Below are 15,666 nucleotides of genomic sequence, written 5' to 3' on the forward strand. Positions count from 1 at the left end.
ACGTCGGTGAGAATATTTTTCCAAACAATGCTATTCTGATTTTTGCAATATTTACATTATTATTTTTGAAAATGCCCCATAACCCCACCACTTTTTAAATATAATTCTTTGTTGTTGAAAATATTATATATGCCCCCTTTTTGCCCCCGTTGACCCCCTTCAGCCCACCCCTATCCCCTGACCCATGCCCTCACCGCCCCATTGTCTATGTCCATGGGCCATGCATCTATACATACAAGGTCCTTGGTTGATTACCTCCCACCCACCCATCCTCCCCTGGCATATGTTTTCAATATTTTTTAAAAATATATATTTTATTGATTTTTTACAGAGAGGAAGGGAGAGGGATAGAGAGTTAGAAACATCGGTGAGAGAAGAACATCAATCAGCTGCCTCCTGCACAACCCCCACTGGGGATATGCCCACAACCAAGGTACATGCCCTTGACTGGAATCGAACCCGGGACCCTTTGGTCTGCAGGCCGATGCTTTATCCACTGAGCCAAACCGGTCAGGGCTCAATATTTTTTAATATGTATCTAGGAGTGGAATTGTTAGGTCATATGGTCACTTTATCTTCAACAATTTTTGGAACTACCAAACTGTTTTTCATAGTGTCTACACCAGTTTATACTCCCAGCAGCAATCTATGAGGGTTCCAGTTTCACTACATGTTCTTCAACGTTTTTTACTGTTTTTTATTTTAGCCATCCTAATGAGTATGAAGTGGTATCCCGTTGTGGTTTTGGTTTGTATTGTCCTATTAATTAATGATATTGAAAATCTTTTCATGTGTTTATTGACCATTTGTATATCTTATTTAGAGATTCTCCACAGTTAAGAGAGTTTTGTGAAGCTTTGTTTTTGGTAATCTCTATTACTGAAACTTAACTTGTTTTTGTTTATCCCTTACTATAAAACTGAATGTTGTTTTTTAAACTAACTTTGCCTTATATCTTCAGTCTGCAGTTGAGACTCCAAGAAAGCTTTAGAATGTAAAACGATTTAATATGCAGGCAAATACAAATGGATGGCAGAGAATTTGAATTATGTAAATTTTTCAGTATCTTTGTTACCTGATGTGAGTTGGCTTCCAGATTGTTTTAATCTTTTCATTTATAGATGTTTCAGCGTTTGTGCATCCATGTGATTCAGAGACTTAGACCTGTGCATGCTCATCTCTATCTACAGCCAGGAATGGAAGATGGGTAAGAACTATTTTTTGAACATTTTATTGTTAAGCTTTTTGATGATCTGCCTACAAAGTTTTTTTGTTGTTGTTAATCCCCACCTGAGGACATTTTTTTTTCCATTGATTTTTAGTGAGAGTGGAAGAGAGAGAGAAACATTGATGTGAGAGAAACACATCCATTGGTTGCCTCCTGCAAGGCCCGGGTTAGAGAGAAGCCTGCAACTGAGGTATGTGCCCTTGACCAGAATTGAACCCGGGACCCTTCAGTCTGCAGGCCGATCAATGCTCTATCCACTGAGCCAAACCAACTAGGGCTTCGTACAAAGTATTTGTAAATATTCACATTGAAATATTTAGGTGGTTTTTTTGTTTGTTTGTTTAAAAAAAAATCTGTAATTATATAAATCAAGAAGGCAAAACTTGTTTTACTTCTTTTATTTTTAATTAAGTGCATCTTCAAAATACTCTACAAATAACTTTATGACTTCATCTTTTGCTTATATTGATTTAGCCAGGCACAATAATTGGAATCCAACTACTACATTGTTGTAATTGGTATTTTATTATTATAAAGAAGAGAGAGTTAAATTTTGGTGTTGTTTTTTTAAGTCCTCACTTGAGGACATGCTCATTGATTTTTGAAGAGAGGGAAAGGGAGAGAGAAACATTAATGTGAGAGAGACATCTGTCGGTTGCCTGCTGTATATGCCCCAACTGGGGATCAAACCCACAACCTAGGTATGTGCCCTGACGGGGAATCAAACCCATGACCTTTGGGTGTACTGGATGATGCTCCAACCAACTGAGCCACACTGGCCAGGGCAAAATTCAGGTTTTTAAAAACAGTTCTCCTCCCAGAGTATCTATCTCCAGACTTCATACTTTCTCTAAGATATATTAAATTGTGCTTTCAGGTCGGATGATATGGATGCCTCGGTTGAAGATATTGGTGGTCGTTCATGTGTTACTCGATTTGTGAGAACTCTATTATTAATTATGGAACATGGTGTAAAACCTCATAGTAAACATCTTACAGAATATTTTGCCTTCCTTTACGAATTTGCTAAAATGGGTGAAGAAGAGGTGAGGCCATATCATGTTTATTTCTGGTATTATGTACCTATTTTCAGTATTTAAAATTTGTTTTTATATCATATTTTTAAACCAATATTTTTATTTTTAGAGCCAGTTTTTGCTTTCATTGCAAGCCATATCTACAATGGTACATTTTTACATGGGAACCAAAGGGCCTGAAAATGTAAGTACAATCCTGTCTCATATCAGGGATTTATAGGCCATGTTTACAAGTTTGCATCATGGAAAATCATGAAATATTAACTCTTTAAAGTCCCTTCGAGCTGTGATATTAGATAGTTTTAAGAGTCTAAGTTTGATTGATATTTTTAATGGGTATAGCAAGAGAAGAAACAATCAAGCAATAAATTTGATTGGTAAAGCCATGGAACAAAGGAAATAATTTAGGCAAAATGGCCACCACCCACTTTGGGGTTCTATCATTAACTTATTGTTTTGATGAAAATTTGTGTTGCCCGTATTTTTTATCAGAGTCTCAAAAAATTTAAGTAGCTAGTCTGTTTATATATTAAGGCATTAATGTGGATTTTGTGTTGTCTGTAATGACAAACATTGGATTGAATGCTCTATTTGCACTGTTCTATTTAATCCGTTTGTAATCCTAAGAGGTAAGTAGTTTTGTTATCTCCATTTTACAGATGAGGAACTTGAGGCATAAAGACATTAACTTGTTTTAAATCACAGTGAGTTGGGCTTTGATCCTTGGTCAGACTCCTTACCTATAAAGTATTAATCACATTTATATATATAAAAGCCTAACCAACCGTTCGACCGGTAGCTATGACACGCACTGAGCATGGGGGGGGTGGGGGGGGAAGCAGACACTCAACGCACAGGCATGGAAACATGGAACAGACTGATGAATCTCAGAGGGGAGTGGGGAGGGAAGAGGGTGGGAAGAGATTAACCAAAGATTTTAACCAAAGATGATATATGCATACTAGAGGCCCAGTACAAGGATTTGTGCACTGGGCCTCTAGTGTATATATAAATGCTTCTCAGAATATGGACAGTTATTATGTAATTCTAGCCTATATGGCTGCTTGTTAAGACTGCTTTTCTCTTGCTTTGTTAGATCATTAAACCTTTTCAGTCTCTTTCATTTCAAAGCCCAAGTGAATATCTCTTCAAAATACCTACTATTTAGATTATTTGACAACTGCAAATAAGGATGCCTTAATTTGTGTAACCGGCAGTTTTATTAAATAATAAATACTCTTTTACCATACTCATAAATTTTGATCTGATTTATCTTCCAAAGGGCTTGCCAATAAGAAAAAAAATTATTAAAGGATTTATTCCTTTAGGTAAGGTAAATAGTCACAGTTTTGAGAATCAATCATGGCTCTTTACAGTTCTGCCCATTAGATCTAAAATTGTCCTGAATGTGGTTTACACTTTTAAAGTTAGGGTTAGGCCTTTGAGTGTTGTTGTTTTCATGACACATACTCCTCCCACCATCTACCTTGGTTAGTTATATAAAACAATCAAATTATATGCTCTCAAGATAATGTTAAAACTAATATATTAAAATTGGATTTTGTTCTGTTCTAGCCTCAAGTTGAAGTGTTGTCAGAGGAAGAAGGGGAAGAAGAGGAGGAGGAAGAAGATATCCTTTCTCTGGCAGAAGAAAAATACAGGCCAGCTGCCCTTGAAAAAATGATAGCTTTAGTTGCTCTTTTGGTTGAACAGTCTCGCTCAGAAAGGTGAAATGTTTCACATTCAAAATGCTTAAAGCATGTTTGATTTTATTTTTTCATGATCGTTTCACCACTGTTATGTTAATTCAGTAGCTTTTGTTTTTTAACTCCTTTTAAATAACACTGCAGTTTACCAACTCTTGTAGCTTATTTCAATCCTTTGTAGCAAACTCGTACGGTATTTATCTGAGTCATATTAGAAATATACATTGAAGAAATTATACAGTAAAATATGTAGCAAAATTATATGTGCATTCATCCTTTAACCTAACAACCCCATGTTTAAGAATCTGTTCCCCAAAATAGAAAGATGTATAGGCAGTGCTATTTATTGCTGCAGTGTTTGTATTAACAAAAGACGAAATGTCCACCAGGAGGGGACTTGTTGAAAAACAGGGTATTCACTCAATAGTGTACTCTATAGTTGAAAAAAGAAAGCATGGAATATATCTGTACTACCTTGGAGAAATCTTTAGGATAAGTATTACTGAGTGAAAAAAGCAAGGTGAGAAAAGTATATATAGTATGCTACTTTTTAAGAAGGGCTATGAGAAAGAGAGAGAGTGTCTGTGTGTGTACGCGTGCACATGTATCCTCATAGATCTCCTATTTTCGAATTTGCCTTCTTGCTAAAAATTTTTTAATCCCCAAATCAGTACTCAAGAAGCTTTTACAGTCATTTATGAACTGTAGAAAGTACATGTGTAGAGTGGCAAAAAAAAAAAAAAAAAAAAAAAAATTAAGTTGCCTATTGTACTGTTTTCCAGTTTTCATATTGTAAACAATGTTCTTTTCTTGGCATATGTCACATTTTTCACGTTTCTGCTTTTTGTTGTGACTTGGCTGTTTAAAATGGTCTTGGAACATAATGTTAAGTGCTGCCTAGTGTACCTAAGCTCGAGAAGATCAAGTTCATAATATGTCTTAGATAAGCTTCATTTAGGTATGAGCTAGGGCGTTGTTTGCTTTTAGTTTAATGCTAATGAGTTAACTATGTATTAAATAAGGTGTCTTTAAACAGAAACACGCTTGAAAAAAAAGGGAATATCTATCAGTTGATGAAAATATTGTGACCAGGGGCTCACAGAAACCTAACCCTGTATTTCCCCTTCAAGCAGTGATTGAGTATTCACTACTTGGTGTTTGCAGCACTTTATAGAACATAGTACTACATATGAGAATTGACTGTATTTTTTTTTTTTAGTTGAAGGCTGACTCAAAAACAAAGAAAAAAGCATTTCCTATGGTTGCGGAGGGAAATACAGGCTGGAGGGGAAAGGAATGAAAGCTTGACTTGTTTGAATATACATTTTTTGTGTATTGATTGTATTTGTTTTAACTTTGGAATCATGTGAATGTTTAAAAATCAAAAGCAGACTGAAATAAATGAACCTAGCTGTGTATTGAGCTGGTGGCATAGCCAATGGAGAGGAATTAAAGTAACTTTAGAGCACATTAATATCACTGTAAATTGCCAGCAAGGAGGTAACTGGAGGACAAAAAGAATTGTAAAATTATCCTAAACTGTTTTTGAAATTATTATTCTGAAACTTTTTATATTATAAAGCAAGTAATTGTTAATGTCATTAGAAACCAAGATTCTTAACAAAATAAAAAAGAAATCTATAATAATAAAAGCATAATATGCTAATTAGACCAGACAGTCAAACAAACTTCCGGATGAAGCCAGAGTTGCGAGGGCCGAGCCCCTTGTACGAATTTTGTACATCGGGCCTCTAGTACAAATATAATAGGGTTTTTATATAACTTCTTTAAAACTAAATTTAGAAATATCAGTAGAATTCATGGTGTATTTTTGTCTTAAGCAAACAAAACATGTATTATATACCTCCATTTTCTGAAAAGGCCTAGAAATCCTGTCCAGCTCAGAATCAATGAGTGCCCCTAGCATCTAGGTTGTAGTCACTAGATAACATTTCCCACTGAAAAAATTACAATTCCTTGGAAATATGGCCAATTCCAGGTTTGGGGCAAGAAATGAATGGGAAGCTGGGAATGTTTTGTAACATTGGAAAACAAAGTCTGTCAAAGCCTACTGAGGCCATGTTAAAAGGATTCAAGAGCCAACTTAAAGATGTTTATGCTGGTTATAGATTGCACAACCTGAGCATCAATAATAACAACTACAAGTGGACTAAAACACATCACACATGTTTAAATTCATGAGTTTATAATGATACTTAAAAACAAAAATTTTCAAAACTCATTGACAACCTTTGGAGTATATTAAGAAACCTAATCATAATTTTGGAAATTTGATAATAAAGGAATATTAAGCATTTATCTTTACCTGTAAGAATTATAGCTCGTGGCAACCAAATGGTAAGTGAGAGGAAGTTTGTCATCAAAGAGGTATTTGAGCTAATAAATAAGCAAGTAGTGCTGGAATTACAATATCAACATTTTGCATCCCAAATGAAATATTGGATCTAGGAAAGGATCATCGCTAACATCATCATTAACAAAAAGAAAGACAACTTTTAATTGTGTACCTCCTGATGAAATCCATACTATCACTGAAGTATTCTTGGTTAAAAAGTCAAGAATTGATCAAGATTTGATTTGATCAAGTCTCTATCTACCTACGAGTTTACAGGAAATACGGGCAAAGAGAATAGCATGTATAAAATACCACCACAGGGTACAATCAGCAAAATGGAAATGTGGGAAATTCTATAGGACAAACCACCTGCTTTCTTTAGCAGATAAATTGCAAGATAAAAAACGAAATCAGAGGGGAGACCAGTAGTCTAAAATATTTGAAAGATAATTTCATCCAATAGCAACAGAGGGTTTTATTTGGATCCTGATTTAAACAAATTAAGTGTAAGAAGTTTTTTTGTTAGAAACTTGAGGAAATTGTACACTGCGTATTGTACAATAGAAAGTAATTGTTCATGGATTTTGGGTGTAAATAATGTAAGTGTGGTTCTGTATTTTAAATTTATCTGTTAGCAATATGTATTGAGATTTATGGATTAAATTAAAATACTGGAATTGCTTCAAAATAGTCCATATTGAGTGAGTAGGAGGTACAAACAAAACCAGACTGGTCATGAGTTGATAATTAGAAGCTGAATGATAGGATATTTACACTATTATTTTTATTTTTGTACTAAATTTTTTATAGTAAATTTAAAAAAAATATGCACTAATTTTAAACTGGGAATGAAACTTTCAAGTATTTCTTATAAGTTCGTTTTGTTTTTAAGGTTCTCATTTCAGGAAAAGCTCTCTAAGTGTCACAAAATATTAATTAAATGGAAATAAATTAGATTTGAGCTGTATTATACCAATTTTGGATTCTTGAAAAATTGTCTAAAATATGTCTAGCAACCCTAGTTGGTTTGACTCAGTGGATAGAGAATCAGCCTTTGGACTTAAGGGTCCTGGGTTCGATTCCAGCCAAGGGCACATGCCCTGGTTATGCTCAATACCCAGTGGGGGGGCGTGCAGGAGGCAGCCAATCAATGAATCTCTCTCATCATTGATGTCTGTATATCTCTCTCCCTCTCCCTTCCTCTCTGAAATCAATAAAAATATATGTAAATAAAAAAATAATAACAAAATATGTCTAGCAAAAAAGTCTAGCTAGCAGATAGTTCAGAATCATTTTATGATGGTTGGTTGGTATGATTATAATTGGATTGACAATTTTGATGTGTGTCATGATGCAGATAGCTATAAAGTAGTACAGAGGGAAGAAAAACTTATTTCTACTAATGTTTTCTTTTAGGCATTTGACATTATCACAGACTGACATGGCAGCATTAACAGGAGGAAAGGTATTACCTACTCTATGTTAGACCATTTGATAATCACAAAAATAATAATAACAGTTCCTAAATGAACACCTTTTGTTTTTAACAGGGATTTCCCTTCTTGTTTCAACATATTCGTGATGGCATCAATATAAGACAAACTTGTAATCTGATTTTCAGCCTGTGTCGATACAATAATCGACTTGCAGAACATGTAAGTGCTAAGAAAACTTAAAGTTTTAACTTTAAAGTATAAAAGTTTTTTGATAATTTTTAAAAGAATATTCTGAAATTTTCCTTTTTCTGTTTTAGATTGTATCTATGCTTTTCACATCAATAGCAAAACTGACTCCTGAGGTATGTAGAAATTTATTAAATCATGTTTTTAAAACTTCTACCAGTATTGACAGTGCTTTCAAATGAACCATTGTAATTGTCCTTGAAAAAAAAATTATTCATTTCCCCATAATAAACCTATTTTTAAGTATATAACTTGAATAAATGGAGTTAGTTCTTTATGTCTTATCACAAATGTAATTTTCTCAATTAAATATAAATTTTACATATAAGTTCAACATATCAGTGGCCTGCCTAAGCTTGAATGTTGTTTGGCTTTAAGCATATAATTGGGCCCAAGAAAAAAATATATACTAATCAGGTGACTGGATAGGTGGGAAGTATATAAAAAAAATTGAATACAGTATTGTACAAAACTATCTTTGTAAAATGGAAATGTCACAGCTACTTTGATAATACATGTTAAATATTAATACAAATTATATCAGGTCAAAATTTGCTGCAACAAACTTTTAATCTAAATTACTCTACAAACATGGTTGTCTCATTTAACAAGAGTTTTGATTTTTTTTTCTCCAAATTAACATCCAGTAAAAACATGTTTTCTGTTACATGTGGCTCCCATGCAACTGACTTTGTATTCCCAGCTGATTTTTATGATAGTTCAAATTCATATGCAGGAGTACTCTGCTCTGCAAATATAATGCAGCATATTTAAATGTGATGTATACAAGAGTTATATGTGTTTATTTTTTGCTGATAGAGATGGTTTCAAATAGATATAAATACAGTCTTGTATGTCTCTTACAGGCAGCTAATCCTTTCTTTAAATTATTGACTATGCTAATGGAATTTGCTGGTGGACCACCAGGAATGCCTCCCTTTGCATCTTACATTCTGCAGAGGATATGGGAGGTAAATCTTAGAGCAAATGTCTCAGTATTTATTTTTCTGAAGATTTTATTTGTTGAATACAGTCACTAACATGTTAAGTACCAGTTTCTTCTTACTTAGAATTCCAAAATGGGTTTAGTAAGTCCTAGGTTGAGGAAAGAAGAGAGACACTTTAGTCAGAAAGTATGGGGGAAAAGAGTTTTGGGCTTGTCTCCCAGATGTTTAAAGAGAACAGCCTTCAGCCAGTCCACGGTTCTCATTTCCCTAGTCTCAAACAAACACGGTATGGCTCAGTTGGTTGGGCGTCATCCCATGCACCAGAAGGTTACCAGTTTGATTCCGGGTTGCAGGCTCGATCCTGGTAGGGGGCATACAGGAGGCAGCTGATAGATGTTTAGTTCTTGCATCCATGTTTCTCTCCATCTCCCTTCCTCTCTGAAATCAATAAAAAAAAATTTTTTTTAAGTATTTCTAAAAAAAAACAGCCATGAAAAATAAATAAATGAGGGTATGGCTGTGTTCCCATAAATACTTAGCAAATAGCCCTAGCTGGTTTGGTTCAGTGGATAGAGCATCAGCCTGCGGACTGAAAGGTCCTGGGTTCGATTCTGGTCAAGGGCACATGCCCAGGTTGTGGGCTGGATCCCCAGTAGGGGGCGTGCAGGAGGCAGCTGATCAATGATTTTCTCTCATTATTGATGTTTTTATCTCTCCCTCTCCCTTCCTCTCTGAAATCAAAAAATAATAATAAAAAAAAAGTTCCCATTAAAAAAAAAAGTTAAAAAAAAAATACTTAGCAAACAGGCAAACTACAGAATTTGGCCCAGGAGTCATAGTTTTCCAACCCCTACTCTAGATCCCTAAAATTCTATTTCCCCTTGAAAAAAACGAACAAAAAACTCCTCAGTGGTGCAGTGAGCTGGTTTTCATTCTCATGTATAGAAACAGATTGGGCAAACAATAAGAAAAGTAAAGATGAGAAACTTTAAAGAATTAAAAGCACTTTTAAGTTAATTTGCAAACTAAAGACCTAAAAATGATTGGCTTTTCTTATTGGTCTCATGTTAGAATCCTTGGTTAATGTGTCATTGGTTTCTCTTATTGGTCTTATTTTAGAGTCCTTGGTTATTTTAATTTTATTTTGTAATCTAAAGACAAATGTTTCTGAACATTTTCTGTTGATAAGAGTAAAGTAGCTTTAAAAATGGGAAAACACATGGTTGAAACTTTTTTTAGGATCTAGTTTTCATAAAACTATTTTGGTTAAGTGTATAATGGCATATACCAAAAGTAAGTTAAAAAGTTACTGCTCATTCAGTTGGCTTTATATTCTGTTCTTGTCTGTTTTATTTCTAGGTAATTGAATATAATCCCTCTCAGTGTCTGGATTGGTTGGCAGTGCAGACACCCCGAAATAAACTGGCACACAGCTGGGTCCTACAGAATATGGAAAACTGGGTCGAGAGGTTTCTTTTGGCTCACAATTACCCTAGAGTCAGGACTTGTAAGTCAAATATTCAGAATTTAACAAACCATTTGTTGTTCAAGTTTTCTTTCTTTGTTTTGTTGTAAGGTGACTACAATATGCCCATTGTTGTATAATTCAAATGCTCTTAAAGGTATTATTTTTTTTAAAAAGCCGAAGTTATATTAATATTTGGAAACCTGTACCAATGTTTTACAAATATCTATATAGTGGTTTTGGTTTTTTAAGGATAGAAAAGTATGTTCTTTCTTAGGTGACATCACCATAAGCCATTTTTGTTTCCTTGCTTGATAGAGTGACAAAGCATGATTAGCATTAGTAAATAAAGGGTCATAATTCTTTTTTTTTTTTTTTGTACTTTTTTTTTTTTTTCAATTTTATTTATTTATTTTTTTAATTAAATCTTTATTGTTCAGATTATTACATTTGTTCCTCTTTTTTCCCCCCCATAACTCCCCTCCTCCCAGTTCCCGCCCCACCCTCCGCCCTCACTCCCCACCCACTGTCCTCATCCATAGGTGCATGATTTTTGTCCAGTCTCTTCCCGCATCTCCCACACCCCTTTCCCCCCCAAGAATAGTCAGTCCATTCCCTTTCTATGTCCCTGATTCTATTATAATCACCAGTTCATTCTGTTCATCGGATTATTTATTCACTTGATTCTTAGATTCACTTGTTGATAGATGCATATTTGTTGTTCATAATTTGTATCTTTACCTTTTTCTTCCTCTTCCTCTTCTTAAAGGATACCTTTCAGCATTTCATATAATCCTGGTTTGGTGGTGATGAACTCCTTTAGCTTTTCCTTATCTGTGAAGCTCTTTATCTGACCTTCAATTCTGAATGATAGCTTTGCTGGATAAAGTAATCTTGGTTGTAGGTTCTTGGTATTCATCACTTTGAATATTTCTTGCCACTCCCTTCTGGCCTGCAAAGTTTCTGTTGAGAAATCAGCTGACAGTTGTAAGGATATTCCCTTGTAGGTAACTGAGTTTCTTTCTCTTGCTGTTTTTAAGATTCTCTCTTTATCTTTTGCTCTTGGCATTTTAATTATGATGTGTCTTGGTGTGGTCCTCTTTGGATTCCTTTTGTTTGGGGTTCTCTGCGCTTCTTGGACCTGTAAGTCCATTTCTTTCACCAGGTGTGGGAAGTTTTCTGTCATTATTTCTTCAAATAGGTTTTCAATATCTTGCTTTCTCTCATCTTCTGGCACCCCTATAATTCTGATGTTGGTACTCTTGAAGCTGTCCCAGAGGCTCCTTACACTATCCTCGCATTTTTGGATTCTTTTTTCATTTTGCTTTTCCGGTTGGGTGTTTTTTGCTTCCTCGCATTTCAAATCATTGACTTGATTCTTGCGCTCCTCTGGTCTGCTGTCGGGAGTCTGTATAATATTCGTTATTTCAGTCCGTGTATGCTTAATTTCTAGTTGGTTCCCCAATATAACATCGAGGATCTCATTAGTTTTCTTATAGATCTCATTAAGTTTATCGGCGGCTTCTAAACAGTTCTTGAGAGACCTTAAAAGTGTGGTTCTGATCTCTATATCTTCCATTGACAATTTTGTCCTGTTTCTTTGTCTCCACATTTTGTTATGCTTCCTTGGTGCACCCCCTAGTGGTCTTTGTTCGCAGTCTTATAGTTAAACCTTGATTGTTGTAGCTAATACCAGGGAGGGTTTGACCTCCAGGCCAAGTGGCTGTGAGAATCAGCTGTGTCAGCAGTGAGAGAACTTCTGTCCTCTAGGGAGGTGCTAATCTAGCCTTTGCCTGAGGCTATCCGGCAAATGCCTCTGTGCAGGGCTTGGGCAGGGCGGGTCGCACAGGATCAACAGGGTGGGCCGGAGAGAGCAGTTATGGCAGCTCTCAGTCCTGTCCCCAGGGGCTCTGCCTCTTTGAGTCCCAGCACCCGCTGCAAAGCTCGGAGAGAAAGCTGCACTCGCTCTGACCGAAGCCAGACAGTCCCGCTTCTCCCGTTTGAGTCTGGGTCCCTAAAGACTCGCCTATATCTGGAGCTCAGAGTCTGCGACTCCCTCCCGATTGAAAACGCCAACCGCGCCCTCCGCCGCCAGCCCGCTCCACGCACTCCGCACCTCAGAATTTGACTTCAGCACTGCGCCTCCTCTGAGTGTTCGTATGCGTTTCTCTTTCCTCCTAGTTGTAGGACTTCCACTCAGCCAGCGTTCCTGTGGTTCTGGGTGATGTCCGTTCCGTCTTTTAGTTTCACTTTTGAAGTAGTTGTTCAAGGCAGCAAACTCCGGCGTTAACCTATGCCACCATCTTGGTTCCTCTCTAATTCTATCTTAAAAGCAATTTAAGAAGGCTAAAAATAGCCCTATCCGGTTTGACTCAGTGGATAGAGTGTTGGCCTATGAACTGAAGGGTCCCAGGTTCAGTACCTCTGTTGTAGGCTCCTCCCCGGCCCGTGTAGGAGGCAACCAGTCAATGTATTTCTCTCACATCGATGTTTCTCTGTTTTCCCCTCTCTCTTCTCTCTCTAAAAATAAATTATAAATAATAAATAAAAATGAAAATGAAGGCTAAAAATAAAGTAATAATAAAGACATAAAACAAACTGAGGGAAAATATTCACTGAAATTATGGGCATTAAATGATAAACATCTTTTTTTTTTTTTTACCTTTTAAAAAATACTTTATTGATTTTTCACAGAGAAGAAGGGAGAGGGACAGAGAGCTAGAAACATTGATGAGGGAAATCGATCAGCTGCCTCCTGCACGCCCCCTACTGGGGATGTGCCCGCAATCAAGGTACATGCTCTTGACCAGAATCAAACCTGGGACCCTTGAGTCTGCAGGCCAATGCTCTATCCACTGAGCCAAACCGGTTTGGCAGATAAACATCTTTCTTATACACATGCTGGAGGAGAATAAACAAAGATCTTGGAAGACAGAAGGACAAATACAAAATATAGATGTTTCACAGAATAGAAAATTGTTGGTAAATAAACTTATATTATGTTCTCATGGTAGTATTCAAAGAAATAAAAATTAAAGTAGTTAATAGTTAAAATTTTTTCAATCATTAAAATCATTTGTTAGCTGTCTCCTGAAAGGGCCTGGAATCAATGTCACTCCAATAGCAACAAGCACATCGAATACCCAGATCTCCTTTTCATTCTTAAATGAAAGGAATCACAGTTCCTTGAAGAAATGGCTGATTCTAGGACTGTGTCTGGGAACATACAAAATGAATCTGCATCATCTTATAGATCCAGAAAGTAAAGAAGTACTCAAAAGCCAAATTGATGGGGATATATCAAACGGACATACAGTGGAGCCTTGACTTACGAGTGTCCCGACTAATGAGTTTTTCGAGATACGAGCCGTCTCTCAGGTGATTTTTGGCTTTGAGTTGCGAGTTATGAGCCAGCTTCAGACACCCCACCGCTAGGTGGTGCAGCGAATGTCACAGTGAACGCCACAACATCAGCCCAGCATCACGTGTCTCACTCGTTCACTGTTGATTTGACATCCGAGTAATTTGAGTTATGAGCTCTGTCACGGAACGAATTAAACTCGTAAGTCAAGGCCCCACTGTAGAACCAACCGGAAAGAGCTGCCAATGACCAAAGCTGGAACAATTTGAGTAAAAAAAGTAAATAATACATAGCGCTAGATTGTGACCCAAAGTATAAAATAAATATTCATGAGTCCATACTGATTAAAATAAATGACTAATTGAATGAATAAATGGATAAATGGAGAAGAGACAGATCTCCCAACCAGAATTTCAGATAATTTATGTCCCCAAGGAGGTGGAGTATATCTCCCCACTCCTTTTGTGTGAGCTTAAGTGCCTTGTTTTCAAAAAGTAGAGTTTGGGGGATGGAGGAAATAATGAAGTAATGAAACTTGACAAATATTAACTCAGCCATATGATTAAGGTTAACATCATCACTGAAGAGTTACATTTTTATTATAGCATGTACCCTTGATATAATGTAATGCAATGGTTACTGTACCTGTGTGTGTGGCACAGTGTGGTCTTCTTCCCAAAAACCAATAACCTGAGTCTAAATATGATAAACATCAGATAAACCCAATTTCAGGGTTGTTCTACAAAAATATCTGACCTCACACACAGCCAGCATGGCTCAGTGGTTGAATGTTGACCCATGAACCAGGAGGTCACTGGCTTGATCCCCAGTAGGGGTCATGCAGGAGACAGCCAATCAGTGATTCTCATCATTGATGTTTCTATCCCTCTCTCCCTCTCCCTCCTCTCTCTGAAATCAATAAAAATGTTTTTTAACCAGTTAACTGCCACACATCCAAAATGGAAACCATCCCCACATGCCACGATATTTTGAATTTAATTTTAAAAAGTCAATTTGTAATGAATATTATAAAAATAAATATATTACTCATAATTCGGGTGTTCAATATTTTCAGCTGAAAATTCTCACGAAAAACGATTTTCAAGTTGGTCAGGGGCTGCCACTTAGGGAAAACATTTTTTTTTAGATGTACATGGTGTGTGGGGAAGGTCTGCCACTTGCATCTACAGATGCTTATGGTGTACAATAGGTTAAAAAAACCCACCTGACCTCAAAACTAGCAATGTCACCAAATGCACGGGAAGTCACAGAAACTGTCACAGCCAAAAGTTGCTTAAGAAGACATGATAATTAAATGTACTGTATCCTAGAACCAGAATAAAAGAACATTAGGGCAAAACTATTGAAATCTAAAGTGTGACAGTTATGTGCCAGTGTTGGTTCCTTTAGTCACGACAAGTGTTCCTTAGTAATAATGGCTATTAACAATAGAGGAAATGGGGAGGCGGTGTATGGAGATTGTCTGTTCTACCTATTCTAAAATAAAATATTTGGGAAAAACACCTTTCATCATGGGTAGACATGGATTGTCATTGGTTCTCTGCTTATAGGCTTGCTTTTCTTGCCAATTTAGGTAACCCCACAGTAATGGGATATTTGTAAGAGCTGACACATATGCCGGTTGGCATTCGTGTCCCTCTACTGCCCCAAAAAGATTTTTGGCTAGCCATTACACCTAATATTCATGACAGTGCTTAGGAAATGGCATTCTCATGCATTGCAGTTTCATTCTAAGTTAATATTGCCCTTAAAGGCAACTTAGCAGTATGTGATGAGATCCTTAAAATCTTTTTCCTTTTTAACTCAGTAATATCATTTCAGGATTCCAGTATAAGTAAGTCATCTAATATATGGATATCCAAC

At 36.2% G+C, this 15,666-nt stretch overlaps 1 protein-coding gene across 3 annotated transcripts in view; it reads left to right on the forward strand.

Moving 5' to 3' along the window:
* The window catches only part of USP34 (ubiquitin specific peptidase 34), a 242,035-nt gene that overhangs the window by 195,469 nt on the left and 30,900 nt on the right, over positions 1–15,666 (forward strand). For all 3 annotated transcript variants that reach the window (XM_036334433.1, XM_036334432.1, XM_036334434.1), the window contains 9 exons: positions 1,122–1,207; positions 2,106–2,274; positions 2,375–2,449; positions 3,841–3,992; positions 7,744–7,792; positions 7,878–7,982; positions 8,081–8,125; positions 8,876–8,980; positions 10,316–10,463. In XM_036334433.1, the coding sequence (XP_036190326.1) occupies positions 1,122–1,207; positions 2,106–2,274; positions 2,375–2,449; positions 3,841–3,992; positions 7,744–7,792; positions 7,878–7,982; positions 8,081–8,125; positions 8,876–8,980; positions 10,316–10,463 (934 nt within the window). The remainder of the gene's footprint in view (positions 1–1,121; positions 1,208–2,105; positions 2,275–2,374; positions 2,450–3,840; positions 3,993–7,743; positions 7,793–7,877; positions 7,983–8,080; positions 8,126–8,875; positions 8,981–10,315; positions 10,464–15,666) is intronic.

The sequence above is a fragment of the Myotis myotis genome, unplaced genomic scaffold (assembly GCF_014108235.1).
Source record: "Myotis myotis isolate mMyoMyo1 unplaced genomic scaffold, mMyoMyo1.p scaffold_m19_p_14, whole genome shotgun sequence".
Taxonomy (NCBI): Eukaryota; Metazoa; Chordata; class Mammalia; order Chiroptera; family Vespertilionidae; genus Myotis; species Myotis myotis.